General features: G+C 42.2%; 2 protein-coding genes across 10 annotated transcripts in view; one reads left to right on the top strand and one right to left on the bottom strand.

Annotated features, from left to right (window-relative positions):
* The window catches only part of RBL2 (RB transcriptional corepressor like 2), a 60,553-nt gene extending 58,894 nt beyond the window's left edge, over positions 1-1,659 (top strand). For 2 of the 3 annotated variants that reach the window (XM_021717453.1, XM_008067758.2), the window contains one exon: positions 124-1,659. In XM_021717453.1, coding sequence (XP_021573128.1) covers positions 124-294 — 171 coding nt within the window. In that variant the 3' untranslated portion in view covers positions 295-1,659. The remainder of the gene's footprint in view (positions 1-123) is intronic. The other variant, XM_021717454.1, reaches the window with a different exon arrangement.
* AKTIP (AKT interacting protein) lies at positions 1,035-12,518 on the bottom strand. Of its 7 annotated transcripts, none has more exons than XM_008067761.2 (10): positions 12,388-12,518; positions 9,777-9,890; positions 8,490-8,695; positions 5,003-5,067; positions 4,811-4,911; positions 4,225-4,313; positions 4,050-4,148; positions 3,852-3,959; positions 2,645-2,705; positions 1,035-2,504 (listed from the first exon to the last, which is right to left on the bottom strand). In XM_008067761.2, the coding sequence occupies exons 2-10, from the start codon at positions 9,816-9,818 to the stop codon at positions 2,397-2,399; spliced, it is 879 nt and encodes a 292-aa protein (XP_008065952.1). In that variant the 5' UTR covers positions 9,819-9,890; positions 12,388-12,518; the 3' UTR covers positions 1,035-2,396. The 7 variants fall into 7 exon arrangements, with proteins under 7 accessions (XP_008065952.1, XP_021573133.1, XP_021573130.1 ...); XM_021717458.1 differs by having other exon boundaries at positions 12,392-12,500; XM_021717455.1 differs by having other exon boundaries at positions 1,720-2,507.
* Positions 12,519-15,028: the final 2,510 nt, after the last annotated feature.

The raw sequence follows: 15,028 nt of genomic DNA, 5'->3' as shown, positions 1-15,028 counted from the left end.
TTTCTTTGTAAAGGTGTTCAAGTACTCCCAGGTAAACTGCTTAATCCATTTGAAAGTCTTTGACTGAATACTGAGCTATGTACATTAGCATTGTAAAGTTTTTATTATTTTTCCTCATCATAGAGACTGAGAGAAATTAACAGTATGATACGGACAGGAGAAACTCCAACTAAAAAGAGAGGGATTCTTTTGGAAGATGGAAGTGAATCACCTGCAAAAAGAATTTGCCCAGAAAATCATTCTGCCTTATTACGCCGTCTCCAAGATGTAGCTAATGACCGAGGTTCCCACTGAGGTTAGTCTCTTGTATTGAAACTGTCCTTTCACAAACTGTTAAGCAGCAGCATCTAGATTATGGAGCTCTTTTCTTAATTCCAGCCAATCAGTTATAGCCTGTTAGTAACTTGAAGGGACATTTTGTGAGAAAATGTACTTACTACTCCCGGTATCCTTAGGATATTTTCATTTGATCCACCTACCTTTTCCCCTACCATTCAGTGCTGTTATAATCCAGACTTGGATTTTTAACTCTTTGGCAAAGCTTTTACAAGTACTACAAAAAACAAAGTGTACTCAAACATGAGTATTAAAAAAAAAAAGGGAAAGAAAAGGTCTCTTTTGACATGCTCTAACTGAGGATCTGTATTTGAAATTCATTCCTGTTTTGTGGTCAGCTCTAGTCCTCATGAAAAGCAAAACAAAAATTAGGTATTTTGTCCTAAAACACTTGGTAGGAGTGTGAGATTTTTGCATTCCTCAAACAGAACATAGGAGAGCGTGCCCAGATTTGGAGGCCCTAGGTCATTAGCCTAGGTAGGCTCCCGTCCCCTTTGTGCACTTCTTCCCTTTCCCGGTTAGGTGTGGTGCAGTATGAAAAGTGCTTGATTGTTTGGCTGTGCCATGTCTGAGTGAACCTGTATAAGATACGGCACTTTAGGGCTGTAAAATGCATGATTTTGTAACCCAGATTTTGCTGTATATTTGTGATAGCACTTTCTACAATGTGAATTTATTAAGTACAAAACTTCCAGGCTAACATTCAATATTTTCTTTAATGCTTTTGTACTTTTTTAAAATGTTAAAGCCCCCATAGCCACCTTTTGGGCACATGTTTTAAATTCTCCAGTTTTTTGTTGTTGTTAAATAGGGATGCGCTGGCTAAGTAAAGATTTTAAATCAAGTTGAATTAAGGGGATTACCATAAAAAAAAATTATGACCTCTTCCTTTAAGGAGGTAGTTATCCAAAAGACATGTCTATTAAGGTGATATATTTTAAAATATTTTTGGGTGTGTTCCTGGCAGTTTAAAAAAATAGGTTTGAGAATTTAGGTTTTTATTAGTACATAGTACCATTTATACAAATTAGAAAATGTTATTTAACAGCTATTGAATTATCTATATATACCTTTATTAATCACTATTGTTCAAGCAGTTTTAAAGTTGAATTAATCTTATTAGGGAGAAAATTCAATTGTAAATTGAATCAGTATAAAAGTTACTAGGTAACTTCGTATTGCTCTGAAAGAAATATGGAACTTACACTGTTCAATTAGAATAGTGTTCTACAAAAATATTTATAAAACTTCTCAAGATACATACTGCTACTGTAATTTTATATGAAGATAAGTGTATTTTTCAATAAAGCATTTATAAATTAATCTTTGTTTAATTATGTTGAGAAAAGGGTATTTAGTTTCCTGCATAAATGACAAAGAACAATCATTTATTGGTTTATTTTGTCTCTACTAAACACATTAGTCATTCATCATTTAAATATCTGATTTCATTAGAAACCATTTTAACATTTTTTCTTCCTCTTGCCATAAAAATACAATAAGTAATTTGCTTAAAAACAAACTATGAACAAATGTTCTGGTTTCTTCTCACTCAAAACTAACACGTTTCTCAGTGACAGCAGTTTATAAATCAGTAAGACAGCAGGCTGAAGACTAAGATTCAAATGCTCTTTCATGTTGAAAGTGCTGAGCTATGGAACCTGCTCTGTATACCTCTTCTCTCCATTTCCTAATATATGTACAATTGAAACCACTGATTTAAAAACTATTAAATAGTGCTGAATTCTGTCCGCTCTAGTAGTTTAAATGAATGCAACTTACCTTTAGCATTATATTCAGAAAAATACTTAAGCCTCAAGGTCCCCAATAATTTGGAGTACTGAACTAGATAACCACCCTAAGACACTTCTGACAGAAGTAATGCATTACTTAGAAAGAGGTTTCCAAACTTGCTGTTAGAACCTATGTATACATGGAAAATGTTGGTAGTCAGTCATTGTTCACACAGTTTATTCTTCAGGCAGTCCTTTGCCATTGGTCAGCTTGAATTAGGCCAGAGTCCAGCAGGAAAGTGCATGGTGCACCAGATTCACCACCTCTTAAGTTGCTACTGTTTTCTCTTCTTTACTGAAAGGTTGTACTGAGCCAGGCTTTACCCATGATAGGCCAGCAACATGAACACTTTTATTATGCTGTTCTTCAGGCTTCTTCTAGGCACAATCAAAAACAGATAATAAAAAAAAAATGACTGAGGAGGTTTCAGCACTGTACAAACCTGTTTCTCAAAAAGTTATTTGTATTTAGTGAGCAGTCTTACAAGAGTAAGTAAAAATGGTTATCTACTTACTTTCTGAGTTAGCATCTTCTCTCTGGCTTCATCATGTACAGAAGGATTCCATGGAGAAAAGCTTCAGGGAGAGAAAAATATTAAATAGTTTTTTGGCTTACTAAATTTGTATAACATCCATTTGGCAGAAATTAAGCCAATTCCCCTAAAAAGGAACAATACTTTTATTAAGAGTAATCTTTAAATAATCAGTTGTCAACATACATGTTTTATTCATTATCTAACTGATTTTCTCACATAAGTAGCCCTAATATACAGATTATCTCATTTAAACCTCACATCAACCCCTGAAGTCTATCATTTAAAGATTAAGCAAGTGGGCACAGTAAAATTAATTGCTATAGGGCACCAAAGCTAAAAAGTACAAAACCCAACCAGTCCTGCTGAGTCCAAGTTCTTTTTTTTTTTTTGAGTTGGAGTCTCACTCTGTCGGCCCCACTGGAGTGCAGTGGCACACTTCCAGCCACCACAGCCTTGAGCTGCTGGGCTCCGGCGATCCTTCCGCCTCAGCCTTCCAAGTAGCTGGAACTACAGGCACACGCTACCACGCCCAGCTAATTTTTTGATTTATTGCAGAGATGAGGTCTCGCCAAGTTGCCCAGGCCGGTCTTGAACGCTTCGGGCTCAGGCAATCCACTCACCTCAGCCTCCCAAAGCGCGGGATTACAGGCTGAGCCACCGAGCCCGGCAGAGTCCAAGCTCTTAATGACTATACCCTGCTGCTTCCCCAAGCAGTCTCAATGTTGCCAAAGAACTAAATCAACAATTCTTCAGTTCTCAGTACTCTTCTAGACACTGTTTCCCATGATCAAGTATCACAGTGCTTCAGAAATCCACCACTTTCACACTCGTACTCAGGTTCCCTCTCCACCAAATCTGAATGTTGACGGGGCTGTGGAAGTTTAAGAGAGACTCTAGCTAAAACTGCCAACTAAAAAGTCCTGACATGTGAATGAATGAGCATATTACAAGAATTCTTAGAAAACCAGTCACTAAATAACTTGCTATTGGCACAGTGTGCCAGATATAAAGCGCTTTGCTTGAGGAAAGAGCCTAAGAGGCATGAGAAACTGAGCTGACACCTAGTTATAAAGGCTGTAGGCTAAAAGCTTTTGCTCAAGCGTTTTAAATCCTCAATCTAAGATCACCTAGAAAATGGAAGTCGATTACTAGAAAAGACAGTTCATTTAGGTGATGTACCACTTACCTAATTGCATAGGGGTCTTCTATTTTAGGTTGGTCAAACAAACGAGCAGTGCACACCTTAACACTGTCAACCACTTTACTTTTAAAAAGCTGAACATCCTTTTCATACCTGTGTTAAAAGTGTAAATCAAAAAGTTACCAACCTAATTGACTCAGCTGCATCTTCAAATTTATCTTAAATAAAGCAAAAGTAACATACAATACTGCAGCCTCTGGATTTAGGGGGCTTGCTGTATCAATCTTGTAGAAAACTCTCCTTGCATACATTAGTACTTGCCAAATATGATTATGGTTCCGCCTAAAGGGATATGGCATGATTAGTGAGGCTTCCTCTTGCTGTATTATGTCACCAGAAGAAACACTTATTTACTTACCTCCATTTTGCAAATGCTCTCTTCACATCCAATTCACCTGAGGTGGGATCAACTAGCGGGTGAAAGACGGGAATATCAAACACCAAGCGCTATATTTAAAGAGAGACATATCCTTTAATGGAAGCAGTGGACATTATTAGGCCCACAGAGATAGTAAAAGGAGTTTCAGGACAACAAGGCAGTCGTGTTGCTTAAAGTCAGAGCTGCCTCAAGAAGGGATATTTAACTACTTTTACCATTTTCCTGTAAAACTAAATTTTGCAGTGAAGTGGGGGAAAAAGTCACTCTCCTCCACTATAGTGTGGCGATCACCATTCACAGAGTAAGTGCTGCAGTACAGCATCCAGCCTCACTTGCACACCCTGGGCAGAGGAACAAGTAAAGCTAAAGGCAGAGGATGGCACATCAGTAGCTGCAACAAAGCACAGAAATCCCTGTGGAAAACTATTGGGACAAACTATTGACAAATTTTCTGGGAACTGAAATCATAAAACTATTCAGTCAGGAAAGAACCAAGAATGTTTGAAATCCTTTAAACCCCCCATTGCTGACCCACAAATGAAGCCACACTATATCACCAACTTACTGGACAGTCACCATCTGGATAGTTATCAGGGATGTAAACTGTAAACTTAAATACACCATCTTGATAAAGTCCATGCCGTATGAATATTACTCCAAACCACACTGAAGGAAAAAATAAAAATGGTTAAGTCCTAAATTAGTGTGAGAGGAAGAAGCAAATATGCTATAAATTAAGAGTGAATCCTTGTCTTACTTAATGCAGAGCGATAAGATGGTTGCACATAGACTCCAGGTAACTTCTGTTTCACAACCAAGGTACTAAAACAAAAGCATAATAATTAACTTGTGTGAATATAAATGACACATATAGATCAAACCACCCCATTTGAATGGTCTCTCAAGGGGCAGATGATGCCCAATACATGCAAGCCAAGTTATAATCTCTCACCAGACACAACTCTGAGCACTGCCTTGACAGCTGTTGCCCACTTACTGTCTTCACAAAAGTAACTCACAGAAAAGTACATAAGCCAACAAAGAGCCCCAAACAGACACACAAAGAATCAAGTTTTCCTCCTAGAAACTGGCTCTTCTAAAACATCACCTTGGAACCAGCTTGTAGGTCATCGTGAACAATTCAACCTGAGGTAAGTTTTAGACATTAAATCTGAGGTAAATGAGAATATATGTAAAATTAATGTTTTTGTAACTGTAAGATGATAGCTGTCATACACACATTCAAAAAGGTTTAAGACACAATTTTAGGTAATTAAGAATAAAGATTCTATGGAATTGCCAACACTTAGTTGTCATTTTAAGTTTAAAACACCAGATCCTGTGGGAGAGGGCAGTATTTAGATTTGCAGTGTTGCCTGTGAAGGCAGACATCAGTGAGACTCTCACACTCTGCTCCCAACTCAGACACCTGAACTCTGTGGGCCTTTCTCCAGGGAGTAAGAAACTGGGTGCTGAAAAAAAGGGAAGACAAGTATATTGCCACAAAGGCTTCACTGGGTTTCTGGGACCTAGTTACCTGCCGATAGCCATTCTGCTCTGTTCCTTGCAAATGAATCTATGAACCTAATAGGTAAGGCTGTGATCAGACCTTGAAAAGAACAATGTTTACCTAGGGCCTTAAAACACATTAGCCTGGCAGTTCTGAAATTTATCAAGGAACATGTATTTGGCTTTAGTTTATTGTTTTTATTACCTATTTGCCATTACACTTCTTTTTAACCTTTTTGAAATTATCTATTCTATTTTTAAGTCACTAAAATTCAATATGTCATCAGCAACATGACTGGCAGATGAATCTACTACAGTGAGATTTGCCAGAAAAGGCAATTTTGTGTTCTAAATCAGACATAGATTTAATCACTACAGTAGAAGCCTGTCCAACTCACTGCCCAGCCTCAAACATAAGGCCTTCATTATAAAGCAACAGGGACCTATTGCTACACCAAATCACACCCAGCCAATTACACTGGGGCCTTAGACCCTCTGACGATTAAAACATTAGTACATTAAGGGGGAGGGTTCAAGGATGTATTTAAAATAACTTCATACACAAAGGAATTTTAAAATGATGGAAATTAAGAATTCTCCAAACTTTCTGTCCTTTTAACAAATTATTAAATGCCATCTGAATCTGTGTGTTGTTTGAGCCCCTATGTATGTGTGCCAGGTGCTAAGAAGCTCAAAATAATCAGCACTCTGCACAAGAGCTCAGCTCTTTGCACCCTACAGATAGGTGCAACTTCAGTCCAATTGCAGACTTCTGTGACTAGTCAGGTTCTTACTTATATGGAGCCCAAATCTTTATAACTTCCCTATAATTGCCAAGTCCTGTCATACAGATAAGTCAAATTTCTTTTTATGACTAAAATTTTCTCTTTTCAAAGCCAGCAGTTCACATTCCTTCAACTGTTGATCCCTAAGGTCCGGCTTCCTCACCTCTCCTTGCTGGGATCCTCCTGTGTCAGGATGCCTCCTATAAGGTGATAACCAAAACGGGGCACAATCCTCCGGGTGGGTCTGACCCAAGAAAGAACAGATTGCCACTCTCCACTGTCCTACCCTCTTAAAAACCTCTTCAGGAGGAGAATTCCTTACCTCATATAAAGGAAGATCAAATTAAGTTCCTAGTTTAGCCGGGCTTGGTGGCTCAGCCTGTAATCCCTCACTTGGGGAGGCTGAGGTGAGTGGACTGCCTAAGCCCACGTGTTTGAGACCCGCACGGGCAACTTGGCGAGACCTCATCTCTACAATAAATAAAACATTAGCGGTGCGTGGTAGCGCGTGCCTGTAATTCCAGCTACTTGGAAAGCTGAGGTGGAAGGATTGCCAGAGCCCAGCAGGTCGAGGCTGTGGTGGCCAGGAGCGATCACTGCACTCCAGTTGGGGTGACAGAGTGAGTGAGACTCCAACTCAAAAAAAAAAAGTTCCTAGTTTACTGCAGTTTCTTTTTTTTTTTTTTTTGGAGTTGGAGTCTCATGCCTTTGCCCAAGCTGGAGTTCAGTGGCACACACCCTCATGGCCACCCCAGTGTCGACCTTCTGGGTTCCAGTGATCCTTCCACCTCAGCCTTCAGAGTAGCCGGAACTATAGACGCGTGATACTATGCCCAGCTATTTTTTATTTTTATTGTAGAGACAAGGTCTTGCCAAGTTGCCCAGGCTGGTCTTGAACCCGAGGGCTCAGGCAATCCACTTGCCTTGGCTTCCCAAAGTGCTGGGATTACAGGCTAAGCTACTGAGCCCGGCCTACTATAGGTTCTTAACACCATTTCTTACTCTCCAAAATACATTAAAGCACACATGTGCCTTTAAATAATATTTACCCAAGCTCCAAATAAGAATCATAGTTAACGTATGATATTTACATAACACTACCTAGGTTTTGGTTAAAAGTCTTATTACCAGCAATAGCCTCTATAGTTCTATATTTATTAACCCTTTGCACTTGGAGACATTTCATGGATCACTTACCAGCAACTTGGCCACTTTTTTATGAAATAGTGAAAAACAAATCAGTTCATGTTAAATAGTACAGCACTGTAATCAATTATTTTATTATAATGATATTTGGCTTACAATGGAATTTTGGACATGGAGGAACTTATTACAAAAAAATCAAAATTTTATATCCTATTTTTCCAACATGCAGTAATGTGTGAAGTGGTCACTGACATGCACTGCAGGTTCATTAATACACATCAAGCAACAGTAATTTTGCTTGACATCTTCCTCATGGTGTTGTTCTATTTGAGCAAACAATGCAATCTTGTGTCTTCTTCCAAAATTAATATGTAATTTATTGTCCAGTCTCGTTCGGAGACCACGTGGAAGGACACACTCACAATTTCTGAAAACCACTTCTCAACTGATCAATCAGAAGCTTGACAGATTTCAAATGGGACATAGGCTTTTCATTGTTTTTGAAAGTAAAACTTCAAAGAAACATACACTTATGAAAAAAATTGTGCTGGCGTATGTTTGTCCTGTATAATCACCAGCAATCTCTTTATATCCCCTGAAAGGGGACATCTGAGTGGTTTGCTAGATTTACAATGTCTTCCCAGCGGGGACATCTGAGTGCAAAGGGCTAAGGCTGATATTGAAGGGGGGGTTGGGTTTGAGCAGTTCAAATGACTGCCCTTTACTGACTGCATCAGAATACATTTTATTCTTCACCTTCAAAGATCATTCATAATTTAACCAAATAGTGTGTTAAGAACTTACAATTCTGCAAGAAGAGAGTATTCTAGGTAGAAGGGTCCGTAGGAAGCATGAGTGCCATTTGTTGACTGTGCTGCTGGTGCAGGAGACGTAGGCTTAGTTATGGGCAAAGCATTTTTGGGAATAGAAGGCAGCTGTTTCTTTGGTGCAGTTCGTGGAGGACTGGTTTTCACGTCCCCTGTTAATGTCTTCTCTTCACCATCAGACCGCTATTCAAGATGAAGTTGTGAGAATATGTGTTAGAATGATTCTTAAATCACAAGTGTACAGTAGTATCCCCATGACCTAGAAGCTGGAATTACTTTTTTTTTACAAGGACATCCTAACACCATGATCAAGATAACCTGAAAGACCTTTGAGCAGGCAGGTCATAAAAAGAGCAAACAAAGTTGAGGCAGAACTAAAGCATTAAGGAAATTCTTTTATTAGGTGTATTCTGTAAGGATGATAGTCAGTATTTACAAGATTAAATGAAATACAGAAATAAATATTTTCTCCTGGTGGCCCCCCTAAAAGGGCAAGGAGTTACTGAGCAATTAGACAACTGTACAAGACTAGAAAAGTCCTCTTGTTCTTAGATATTATAGAAGGTCAGGTGTTAAGAAGCTCAGAATAAATAGTGTGGATGACTGAAATTAGTTGCTATCTGTTAGTTAGCACTTGGTTAGAAACAAAGAATGAAACTATTCTCTGACTTGCTTGGGTATGATTTTGATCTTGTCCCTAATAGGTATGTCTCCACATTTGAAATATCACCAGCATAAACCGTCATCCTTAGGCAAATGCTGACATGAGTAAGAGAATAACCTACCATCTCATAGGTACTTCCTTAGCTCAAGGACATCCAAAGGCTGTTTAATTAGTTGTATTAAAAATGTATATCATGAGTGTTGCTCCAGTGATAGATGGATTGAAGGCCCTGACTTCACCACAATGCAATTTATCAGCGTAACTGCACTTGTAGCCCATGAATATGTATAAATAAAAAAATAGGTGTGGTGGCTCATGCTGTACTCCCAGCACTTTAGGAGGCTGAGGTGGCAAGACTGCCTGAGCCCAGGAGTTTGAGACCCCATTAGAATTGTAATTACCACAACAATTTCTATTTGAAATGCAACTTCAGTCTCAGAAACTGACTTTACCCAACAAAATAATTATTTCTCAAAACTTAAACTAGAAAACCAAGCAATTTTGTTAAGATTACAGATAACTATGGTATGGATTATTTTAGTCTGTATTCTGAGCTTTTTGCAAATGGGCTTTCTTACTAAATGTATTAACGATACCTACTTTGCGTACAGAGCTTGTAGACATGCTCCAGAAAGGGTTCATAACGTGTACTCCAAACAAAGAAATTCAGTGGTCTTTGTCATCAAACTCTTCTGTGCTCAGCATTCACTTTACCTTGAAACAAGATGGAAAAACACAGAAATATACCAACCCTAACAGTTAAGACTTCTGAAAGGGTGAGGAACTAAATCTGATATATAAAATATATATAGATATAAAATATGTTATATAACATATAGTTATAAACACCTAGGAAAATGTCTTCAGGCATCTTCAGAAATAGTTTCTTTTTATACTCCCTTCTTCTTCTGGCTCCAATTTCTTTCACACCTTTAGATGTTTACAAGAATCTGTATACCAGGTCCCTGGCTAGGATTCAGATATTCAGGGGCTCGGATCATGGCTTGGATGCCAGAAATTCAGAAGATACGGACAATAGTTGCTACTAGCATATCTAGGCATTTAACTAATGGGAAAGCCAGATTCAGAATGCACTGTACCCACATCCACACAAGTTATATCACTCTTCCCACGTTTATGGAACGAATGATAAAGATGCAAGGTGGCTGATTTTAAGAATTGTTTTGAACTCATTTAAGTACAAAATAATTCCTCCAGCAAAGCTATTAGCCAAAGAAATAAGAGAAAACAGGGAAGGCAGAGCATACATATGTTAGTAAGGAGAGAAAAGGTTGCCTGACTCCTGTCAGTACCATTCCCAAGAAACTCCCTTTTCAACTGCTAAAAATACAGAAACTCTATAGAATTAGGCGTGTAAGGAATTGCCAGGTAATACATACAAATGCAACAGAGGAGTACAAAAGAGACATTTCAAAAACACAGATATTCCATCTGAAGCTTCAAGTAGTGGCTAAGAAAGCATGTCTCAAAGGTCACAAAGTCAGTGGGTCATTTACTAAAAATACCAAGAAGCAAAGGAAAAACAGCCAAGCACTGCTGTAAGAACAGCAACTTCTCTACTCTGGTGATTTTCCCCCAGGCTCTGTTTCATTTAAAGTAGAGCTCCTTCTCTGAATTCCTACTTGTACCAACAAAAAGCTGGAGGTGAAAACGGTCAAAACTTAACGTTTTCCTAAATTCTTAAGAAGCAAATCATTAGCAACACAAGTACCAAATGTCTTTGGTCAGCAATACTTTTGTTTTCTCTCTGATGAGCCTATGACATCCACAAGTAGGAACCAGGTCTTTCATACCTTGCCAGTGCCTATTACTTCTGTTTTGCTTTCCAAGAGGTAATGCCACCCGGTAATTAAATCAGTGGAATGAGAATCCTGGCTCGTCCACTGATATGTTGAGTTACATCCAGTAAGTGGCAACAGCTCTCTCCAAATCTGCTTTTAAAGGTGACTATGTATATGACACATGAAAATAGTTGGGACTTTTAAAAAATGGAGGAGGGGGAAGGTTCCCGTTTGGCCCAAATGAAAACAACCCTGATTTTCAGATTCAGCAGTTCTGTGCCACAACCCCACTATCCTCCAAGAGGGACCTGATTCAACAGGTGATCCCCACCCCTTGGGACACAGGGGTGCTCCCCATGTAAATTATACTGGCTTGGGGCAAACCTGTAAAGTCCCTTCCTGTCTAACGCGTTATGATTCTATGACTTTACCAACAGAACTGGTCCCCAGTTCTTTCTATCTTTCAGCAGATGTTGTCTATTGCTGCCTAAGTTTGCAATGGATCTTTTTAACTATTTAATCATTTATTAGATGTCTAGTCTATCACAGATACAGCATAACATGTTCCGATAGGAATGACATGGATGGATGGAAGACATAGGCTACACCCTTGTCACTGGGGAAACAATTTTGGAATTTCTGCTGGTTGGCCATGATAACATTGCTTTACTCCACACATCAGAGAAGTCTGGATCTTCAGCCTGAGCGAATGACCCGTACATGGCAGAGCGGTACTAGACATGGATGCTGCTGTTCCTTTTATGTGCCATAGTGCCACCACAAGCACTATCTTAATACATCACCCCGAAAACTGGCTTAAGAAATTCCACGTTAATAGGCGACAGAGCAGGCCCAGAGAAAAGACGAAATGGCCCCGACTAGGATCGCTGGGGACAACCGGGACCGGCAGCCGGCCTCGGACAGGCACCTTCGACCGGGATGGAAACCAGTCTCCGAGCACGCAGAGAATCTGGACAAACCTGTCTCGAGATGATGCAAGGCAGGGGCCATGTACTGGCCTCGCCGCTAGCTCGGGGGTGGTCCGGGGATCGCGAACTCCTCCAATGGGGGGGCTAAGGGCTTCTGGGACTCAGCGACGCCCCCCTCAGCCAGGGCGCTGGGTCGGAGACCCGGCAGGAGAGGGCGGGCCCGGGACAGGGCGAGCCAGTCGGGCCCGCCTCCCTCCCTCAGGATGGCCCGACGCAGCTCGCGCCGCAGCCCCTAGCTGCGGGCTCCAGACTCCGAGACGGCCAGCGCAGCAGGTGCCTGCAAACGCGCACAGGTGCCCAGTCTCACCCCCGTGTCCCAGTGCGGCCGCCGTCACGACGGAGTCGCCAGCGCCCGGTTGGGCAAACAAATACTGAGCCCGAGAAGTCGGCAGCCCGATTCACTCCTCAGGTCTCGCGTACCTACCAGCCTGTCAAGCAGTGCGCCTGTCTCCAGCACCTTCAGTGCAGAACTCCCGGCTGCCGAGAGCCGCCGCGACCAGACAGCATCTCCGGCCGCAGCACCAGCCCTGCCCCTGCTCGCACCCCGCCCCGCCCTTCCCTGCCCTCGGCGTCAGGCTCCGCCCTCCCGCCCCACGCCCCTGGGCCCGGACGCTTCCGTCCAGTCTTTCGGCGCCAACTGGTTTCCACACCTGCCCATCAACGACGTTCTTCCGGGGGCGTTGGGACGACCGCATTCCATCCTGCCAATCAAATCAGCTCCCTTTGGGTGGGGCCGCATTTGACCCTCCCCTTACGTAACAGCGCCCGGGACGAACTGTCAATCACGGAGGTATCGGCCCCCGAGGAGGGATGGGGCGGATACAAACAAGCGCCGAGACGTAATTGGTTACGGCGTCCGCCAGTCACCATAGCGACTGCCTGGAGGTTTTTGCCGGCAAGCCTGGAGGTGGCGACTGCGGGTGTTCTCGGGCCGGGGCGTTGGACTGGTGTCCCTGTACGCGATGTGGCAGCGGTCTCCAGGCCCGAGGCCGCCACGTCTGGCCCACCGGGTCCCAGGCGACTGGAGTGGGTGGGACTGGGCAGCTGTCGGGTCAGAAGGACGCTTCGCGTAACGTGGAGAAACGCCCGTTTTCTACGTCAGAGAATGGAGCTAAAGGCTGGAGCTGGAGGGAGCTGAAATCCAAGTCATCCCTTGGCACCAGCACAGCCAGAAGAGCTCTTTGAAAACGTGCTTGTCGGCCCCAACCTGCACGACTCAAAGAGGGGAAGGAAATAGGGGAAGGAGACGGAATGCGGTCGTCCCAACGCCCCTGGAGGAACGTCGTCGAAGAATGTCCAGACATGAACGTTCGTCGCAAGTTCTCCCGGTGATCCGGGGCACGCTGACGTCTGGGAACCTCTCCCATGGCAAGTTTCTATCCCTTCTAGACCTCACCTTGCTCAGTATCTTACACTCAGAAGAAATATTCTCCGACCAGGTTGTTTGTTCACTTTTTGGTTGTCTGGTTTTGTTTTGTTTTTTAACCCACAAATCCTCACTTTGACTTTCCGCCTGCTTTCCCTTGGATGTCTGTCTGCAGCCCCGTTCTGTGAACACCGCTCACTGGCTTTCCAAGCCTTGTCTTAAAGCGATGCCGTACCATGGGCCGCCCCTCCAGTTCTGACACCACAATGCGAAACCGCCCACTCCCTCAACAAGTTTCTACCCTGTCTCTAGACACCAGTGACACTGACGTGTGTCTCTGACACCACCTAACTCGGTATCTTATATTCAGAGGAGAAAAAAATATTCTCTGACCGGGTTTGTTCAACTTTTGGTTGCCTCTATGAGATTCTGGTAAATGACTTGCTAAATGGCAGGAATAGGTTGGCTCTGAAATTCACCTTCCTCCCTCGCTGAAAACACTTCTGAACCACCTCCTTTTTGCCCAGTTAGGACACACTTAGGAAAATTATAATGCCCTTAATATGAGTCTCAAGACAAAAAGGAAGCAAGCGGAAATCTTTTTTTCTGCCCACTTGTGCTCTCCCTTGGCATTTCTCTGGCCCAGTTCCTCCCAATCTTCTTTGCAGGCTCATCATCCTCTTCTAGGCTAATTTTTGATCTTACCCCTTCCGCAAACTTCACCAAGGACTCACAAATGAATTTCTCCAGCTCACATCTCTCCACTGAGCTTCACATGCATATAGCCAACTGCGCACATGGCATTAGTTGCCTCAGACTCCAATATCTGTGTTCTTATGGCTGCACGTGCCAGAAAAACCAACCCAGACTGGCTTACGTAGCAAGGGGATTTCTCTCCTGTGGAATGGCAGACGACTCCAGGGGTGGCGCTTTGGCCTTCAGGCACTGCTCTCCTGGCAGTCTCTGGAACTGCACTTCCAGGCAAAATGGCTGCTGCCATTCCAGACACATCCAGTGTTTAACAAAACTAAAAACATCCCTTTCTTCCAGTGGTCTCTTTTGAAGAGCAAGAATACCTCTCCCAGAAGATCCCCAGAAGAAATGCCCACATGTTTTAATGACCAGAAACGAGTCATTGGGTCTCTGACCACAACAAAACCCATTAAAAGCAAGTGGAATGAGTCCGCCATGATTGGCTTGAATCCCTGGACTTTAGGCAGGGACCAGACATCATCATATTTGTATTTTGAAAACATTGGTTTGTGCAGAGAACAAATTATAGGGGCACAAAGCATCAAAGAGCAATTAAGAAACCACGGCAGTAGTTCAGGCAAGAGATGATTGCATGAATCTGATGGTGGAGATGGAGAACTGAGTGTCAGAGATATTTAAGAGGTGGAATGAACAGAACTTGGCCATAGATTAGACATGAGGGGAAGGAAAAGAGAAGCATCATAGCCAATGCTAGATTTTTGGCCTGAGCTACAGGATGAATGGCGAGGCCATCACTGAGGTGAGAAACTGAACCACAAGCAAGTTTGGGAGGATGAGAAATGGGAAGCTACAAGTTCTGTTTTGGATAGGTATGTTTGGGGTGTAATTCTTTAAGCACTGTTGCTTGTGTACCTGATACCCATTTCCACATTTTTATTGCTGACAGAACCTTGATTTTTTTTTTTTTTTTTTTTTTTTTGA

The sequence above is a fragment of the Carlito syrichta genome, unplaced genomic scaffold (genome assembly GCF_000164805.1).
Source record: "Carlito syrichta isolate Samal-C Ts95f unplaced genomic scaffold, Tarsius_syrichta-2.0.1 Scaffold309768, whole genome shotgun sequence".
In the NCBI taxonomy this organism is placed as follows: domain Eukaryota; kingdom Metazoa; phylum Chordata; class Mammalia; order Primates; family Tarsiidae; genus Carlito; species Carlito syrichta.
This window is presented reverse-complemented; position numbering and strand designations above follow the sequence as displayed.

Bases quoted from the DNA above. Each gene is read 5' to 3' on its own strand.
- AKTIP (XM_021717455.1), bottom strand. From the start codon at position 9,818: ATGAACCCTTTCTGGAGCATGTCTACAAGCTCTGTACGCAAA. The intron at 4,912-5,002 runs GTAAGACAAGGA...TTTTTCCTTCAG, and splicing joins ATCTTATCGCTCTGCATTAA to TGTGGTTTGGAGTAATATTC. The intron at 3,960-4,049 runs GTATGTTACTTT...CTTTTAACACAG, and splicing joins AATCCAGAGGCTGCAGTATT to GTATGAAAAGGATGTTCAGC.